The 6,388-nt window shown below is 36.7% G+C and overlaps 2 protein-coding genes across 4 annotated transcripts in view; both read left to right on the top strand.

Annotated features, from left to right (window-relative positions):
- Nucleotides 1-359: 359 nt before the first annotated feature.
- Nrx-IV (neurexin-4) overlaps nucleotides 360-6,388 on the top strand; it is a 56,232-nt gene continuing 50,203 nt past the window's right edge. For 2 of the 3 annotated variants that reach the window (XM_022061085.2, XM_022061084.2), the window contains exons 1-2: nucleotides 360-518; nucleotides 883-978. In XM_022061085.2, the coding sequence (XP_021916777.1) occupies nucleotides 458-518; nucleotides 883-978 (157 nt within the window). In that variant the 5' untranslated portion in view covers nucleotides 360-457. Of the gene's footprint in view, nucleotides 519-882; nucleotides 979-6,388 lie in introns of those variants that run through there. The other variant, XM_087360984.1, reaches the window with a different exon arrangement.
- Nucleotides 884-5,699, top strand: LOC147871517 (L-aminoadipate-semialdehyde dehydrogenase-phosphopantetheinyl transferase). The gene is made up of 2 exons (XM_087360988.1): nucleotides 884-978; nucleotides 2,893-5,699. Exon 2 carries the CDS (start codon nucleotides 3,069-3,071, stop codon nucleotides 3,921-3,923), a length of 855 nt encoding a protein of 284 aa, XP_087217114.1. The 5' UTR covers nucleotides 884-978; nucleotides 2,893-3,068; the 3' UTR covers nucleotides 3,924-5,699.

Raw genomic sequence — 6,388 nt, 5'->3', positions numbered from 1 at the left:
ACTTATCTTCTACCTGTATTCCATTTTATTAAAATGCATGGGATAATTTGGTCTGACAATCCGCTATAATATAAAGTTTAGAAGGGAGGGAGACCATGGCACTTGAAAGGTTTTTATAGTAATGTACTTTATTAGCGATGTCAGCTATGAAATTATAAAAATTTGATTTGAGGTTTTCACGGCGGTGAGTTTGAAGATAGTTGTCTTTTGGAGCGATCGACCTGATGATGGAGGCAGCAAAAACCACTGAAACGTTAGTAATATTCACGGCGCTACAACCCTTAAGCAGTTTTAAAAATTTGTCCTCATAGACACATACATATGGATGGCAGCCTACTTGGCAGGTATATTTGTATTGTCTGTGGTGTACGGCGTGTTCTCATCTGTGGTCGGAAAATCAGTGTTTCTGTACGGTGATTGACGATGGTTGTTGTGGTGTAATATGTGACAAGTAATTATGGATGTGTGCAAGTTTTATATGTTTTTATTCGTTTTAACAATACATAATGCCAGAGGAGGTGCGTTGGCTGTAATACATATTAGTGATTGTAATTTGTAAGCTGCCGTTTTCATATTTATCTACAGGAGTAACATGGTGAAATTTAAATGTTTGAATGACTCATGGGCCAAGCCCTATTCAATATGGCGTTATTAATAACGTATTTAGTTTAAAGTAGATTTTATTGTTCTTGTTGTCAGTATTTTACGATTAACACCTTCTTTGAAGTAATATAAGGCAGTTATTATGCTGGTAAACTAGAAAGAAGGATACAAACGTCTTTGCAGGTTCACAAAGTATTGAAAGGAACATGGAAACGATCAGTTCTGCTCATGGATAATCCACGTGAATGTCAATTTTAAAGGAATTTAATTTTTTTTCAGACCAATATGAATGCAACGAAGAATTGCTGAAAGGTGCTGCATTGTCAGCTACATCATCTCTCCAGGATAGGGGACCACAAAATGCCAGATTGTATGGTATGACCAACAAATTAACGTTGCAATATTCATTTACTGTCCTGAACCGAAAACATTACCTGCCGCCCTTGTGGTTTAAAAATGTGTGTTTGAAATTAAAATAATCCTGGTAATCAGGCTATTAATAGTGAGTCTGGGAATTGGCTTTAATATGTGAATGGTAGGTAATCTAGCTAAGATATTTGCCACAGGTAGAGAAATATATTACTGGACTTTGATGGTTTGAGAGGTTGAATGTAATGGCACAATTGTACATTGTACAAATTTTGAAATGCTTCAAATGAGACAGGTGTTTGGAGGATATGCTGTATAAATTTTGGCCTTCTTTGTTAAACATCACATTTTACAGCTCTTACTGGGGAACACTCATCAAGTATTACCTCTGCCCACTCTTCTTTCAAGCTATTTGCATGTGATGAGATACCAAACTACACTGAGTCAAAGTGAACAATAGCATACTTTGCCGACACATACCAGACTACAGTTAACTGCCACTTCGCTGTGCATGTATCATGAATGCAGACATGTCTTTGGCTTTCAACATATAATCATGCTTTACTGTTTGCTTTGGGAGGGTGGAGGAATTGGTTTTGTGAGGGTCTACAGAAGATATGGATGAACAATATGTTTTTTCTTTTGGTGCTTTATGTTTGGTGTCAGCGGTGGGGTGGGGACATTTGTTCCAATGGTTATGATGGAGAGAGAGGAAGTTCAAGGTGTGATTGGTCCTTTTCAAGTACTAATTTCTTAATAGTCAGTTCCAATACATTGTGCTGTGCATCAGATGAAGATATTTAACACTAGTAGATCCTAAGTTAGGCTGCCAAAGATTATGTGGTAGGGATCAAGTGATTGTGTCCATAAAATTATGCTATTGGGCTGATGGAGATGTCAGCATAATAGGATTACAGGGAAAAGGTGAGTGGTGGATGCTGTGTACAGGACTATCTTGGGCATGGTCTACTGTGAATCCAGTAACATTATTTAGATCATGGAGGAAACTCTTCGACAGCTAGAAGATGGTGGTTTGCAAGATTTTCCTCACAAAGTAATCAGCAAGTCTGAAATTCCTGACATGTTGTGTGCTGTGAGAAGTTTTGTAAACATCAGCAAAGATTACATTGAATAATGGCTACATAGTGATGCATGTGAAGAGGGCATCAAGCACATGACAAGACAAATGTCTATGCTGCCATGAAACAAAAAGGGAGAGAATGAGTGATGAAAATGTGAGAAATTCATACTGCCATGAGGAGGAGTCTAAATAGTTCACAAAAGCAAGTGACCATTAAAACTATTTATTGAAATGAAGAGCAATTGTGTAAAAATAAAGTAAAATCATTTGTGAAGTTCTGTGAATGCACCAAACAAAATATTTTGATTTTTCCAGATTATAGTAAGCTACATTGATAAGAAAGGCAAAAAAGAACCCGGCAGACTCATTCATTAAAAGGTTAAAAATTATATATTTATTTAAGTAAGAAATGTTATCTGTAAGGGTAGCTATTTCTACTCTCTGATGCATGGTTTCTAGTTTCTCAGTTGTGTAACATTATTATTTTTCACTGTTAATGTGTGGCCCATTGTAGTTCTTGTATCCTCTTTTGTGAACACTTGTAAAGCTGGAACCCACAGAATGTCTGGTGGTGAAGGATGCATGGAAGATTTACTGGGACCAGATGGATGCAAAAATGTTAGTTGAATTTCAGTGTCATTCACATATAACACATACATAAACCACCACATTGTCACATTCACAAGTTAACAGACCTGCTAATATCTTACATGTAAACTTCTACCAGGCTACATGGCATGACAACCCAGAAGACAGCCATCTTAAGTTTAATCTAATTGAATAGGCTAATTTTCCAGGAAACAGTTAGTGACACTAGATTCTCTCTTGTTTGTCTTCAGGTTGTGGCAACTAATAGTGGCTCTGTTGTGGTTGGGCTGATTTGAATACTTTAAATAGAGGTTTTGGATGGATGCCTGTGTGGATCAAGTTAGAGGAAAGAATCTACAAGTGTTACAAATTCTTGTGATTGTAATTTTGGTGGTATGGGTTTAAAACTTCAGAATATTTCTTTTGAATGAGTGGCAGAATGAGTATTCGTTGGACATTCAGTTTTGGTTCATGGAATCCAACTGAGTGTCAGTTCCAGTTGGCCGCATCCTGTATTCAGGAAGAAGAAAAGATACGAATTGGGAGGTTTGTGTTCAAAAAAGATGCTAAAGCTTCTTTGGCAGGACGTTTGCTGATGAGGAAATATGTGAGTGAGAATTCCAGTCTTCCATATGCAGACATTAAGTTTGGGAGAGATGATCGAGGGAAGCCTTTCTTAGTTGGATGTCATGAAGTCAAGCCTATGTTGAATTTCAATGTGTCACATCAGGGGAACTATGCAGTCCTGGCTGGTGAAAGTGGCTGTAATGTCAAGGTTGGCATTGATGTGATGAAACTAGAATACAGTGGAGGAAAAACATTATCAGAATTTTTTCGTGTCATGACCCGGAACTTTTCACCACTTGAGTGGGAGACTATTCGAGGTAATAGTAAAACATCTGACAAGCAAAGACTTGCAATGTTTTGCAGGCACTGGTGTTTGAAGGAAAGTTATGTTAAAGCTACTGGCACAGGAATTGCTGTTAACCTGCAGCAAATAAATTTCAAAATTAAATCCAGTAATCTGAGAACAGGTGCAGTGGTTACAGACACAGAGCTGTTTGTAAATGGGAATCATTTAGAAGACTGGAGCTTTGAAGAGAGCCTTCTGGATGAGAACCACTGTGTTGCAGTTGCACTGAGTGGAAAGGGCAGAGGTTCTGTTCCTGTTGTATTCAAATGTCTGGACTTCAGTGAACTGATGAATGGAAGCAAACCATTGCTCTCCGCTGACCCTGCTTACAGTCAGATGTTCTTTAAGAAGGAAGAGAAACCTTTCTAAATATCTTCCTGATGATTTTACTGAAGTGTGGAATGAGATGATGGCTTAATTATATGAAATGATTGTTGCAACATTATATGATGTTCAGATGACAGTTCTTGTGTAGGTAGTGACTAATATGACATGTGATAGGGCACATGTAGGAAATACTAATGCTGAGTGAAAAAATACTGACTAAAAGTGCATGACCATATTAATTTTGGCTGGCCAGTGTCTGCAAAGTGTATCTGCTGATTGTTTTGGACTGTTTTATTTTGATACTGTTAATAATGGCTGGTCATAACTAATGGCCACTTACAAGTACAGAATTTGTAATTTATTCTCAGTTCTACCAGAACTTAAATATGTGCTATGGTATGCTGAAAAGTAATGATTTCCATCCCCCACTATAATGAGTTTGTATTTTATTGAAACAAGAATGTGCATTATTTTTTAATGTTATTCTCTAACTTTACACAGTTACTTCTCAGCATACTCTTCCTTTCAGTCCACACACACACTGCAAATGTTCATGTAGTTTTTTATGAGCTTGTCTTATTGGAACTCTTAGATTTTCTTTCTGCTTTGGAAATAGTTGAAAGTTAGATGGAGCCAAGGCAGGGCAGCATGGTGGATGCTCCAAGATTCTAAAACCAAGGCTGTGAATCTCGGCTCTTGCTGGTATGAGGCCTTGCGTTTTCCTGTTGGAGGAAAACCTTCTCTCAGGGCATACCCTTGAAATATATGTGTACTGTTTTGTCTCCTTACACTGCACTATTTTCATGGCTATAATTCAGAGATCTCTAGTGTCCAAACTGCAGTAAAGTCTGGATGAAAAGTTTCATTTCATTCACATCACTATCTGGGCTTGATCTTAAAAAATAGAATAATTGCTTTTTAGCACATCTGTGTGTAATAATAGTCTAATGCAAGCACTTGTTGGATGTCTAGAGAACTTTTGTATTTATGTGGTGAAGTGCTTGTATATATTATCTGTATTCCTGTAAACATGCTAGGGTTTAATTTTGTGTATGCAAGTGACTCTGAAACAACATGGGATAATCCTCAACCACATATACCCACCTGCATAAAGATCACTGGCCTTTTACAACTCTGAAGTCATCATTGCCATTCACAGTGGTGAGTGGTCTTGTTTTAGCAAGAAATGGTTTCCCATTTTGAACCTCTTAAGCTTCTTATAAAGAGGAAATATCAGAGCAAAATTATCACAATCATTGCAGTATGCATTCATTTCCTAACTTATTTCATTACATTTATTCAAATCAAAATAACCATCTGTTAATGAGTAATATCTTTCATATAGATCGTAACTGCGTCCACATACATGTTTTGGCTTTTATAGTTTTGCTATGAGGTGGATATTTGTAATACAGCCAATTGCATATTATCCTAAACACTTACTTTATAGCCTGCTTGGTAGAGGAAAGGAGGTGATGAAATTTTAAGAGGATGTAATGATGGAGGTTCTGGTGACTGTTGCTGCCAATTCTTTCACATCTAACACAATCACCTGAACTTCCTTTGTCACCTCTCACAATTATATCTCCTCCTTTCTTCAACCACATGCTTCTCTGCCATTGTATAGCAGACCACTCCACCAGCTTTTTTCTTTTAGACTGTGGAAATAGAATCTAATTTCCCATTTGAGCAGAATATACTTGAAGCAGATTATTTGTGTTAGTATTATCACTGTGCTGATGTAATGTAATGTAAATGCTCTTTGCAGTTCCACTGTTTTCTGTATTGTCACAGTTGAATAAAGTATGTCTGCCTGCATCATTGTCTTTCAAGAATTCTATATGTGCCTTGTATTTGCTTTCATATGGTGGCTTAGTTCATTGCATTTTCTGATACTATTCTTGTTTCATTTTCACATCTTGTTATGAATCTAAAAAAGTTGGATTCTTTCTGTTTTGAATGATAGAGAGAGAGAGATAGTAGATACATTTAAAGGTGTAGCTGTTTGTACTTGTACTTGTTGAACAAACTGGACAGTGGCTAATGAAAGTCTTGTGTGTTGAAAATGTAAAAGTAGGAGGAAGCCATATTCCCAGGCATCTATTAATTTCTGAAATTGTGAATGTTATTTTAGAATGTTGTGTAAGCACATATTTTTAATTACTGGGATGAGTATTGGTGTCATTTGTAACCTAAATATCAAAGTAACTGGACTCTTTATATTTTCAGTGAGTAAAGTAACATAACATATGGTTCATGAGATACTTTTTCAAAAGTTAGAAACTTTTTAAGTATTATCAGTGTTGTTTTCCATTAACTAGAGTGCAAGTTCTTTGCTGGTCTAGTGTTTAGGACCTGCATAATCTTGGGGTCCCAGGTTCAATACATAAGGATTTCTAGTTTTCCCTGCCATTTCTGCAAGTATAATCTTTCCATCCTTGTCATCAGTGCTAGTAATAATGAAAGTTGATATAGAACAACTAATTGACAAAACCAGCAATTCAGCC

This window comes from Zootermopsis nevadensis, unplaced genomic scaffold (genome assembly GCF_977971745.1).
Source record: "Zootermopsis nevadensis isolate Lab colony 2312 unplaced genomic scaffold, Znev_1.0 Znev_ptg000050l, whole genome shotgun sequence".
NCBI classification, from domain to species: domain Eukaryota; kingdom Metazoa; phylum Arthropoda; class Insecta; order Blattodea; family Termopsidae; genus Zootermopsis; species Zootermopsis nevadensis.
The sequence above is the reverse complement of the archived record's forward strand: the minus strand, read 5'-3'. Positions and strand labels throughout refer to the sequence as shown.

Bases quoted from the DNA above. Each gene is read 5' to 3' on its own strand.
- LOC147871517 (XM_087360988.1), top strand. From the start codon at position 3,069: ATGAGTGGCAGAATGAGTATTCGTTGGACATTCAGTTTTGGTTCATGG.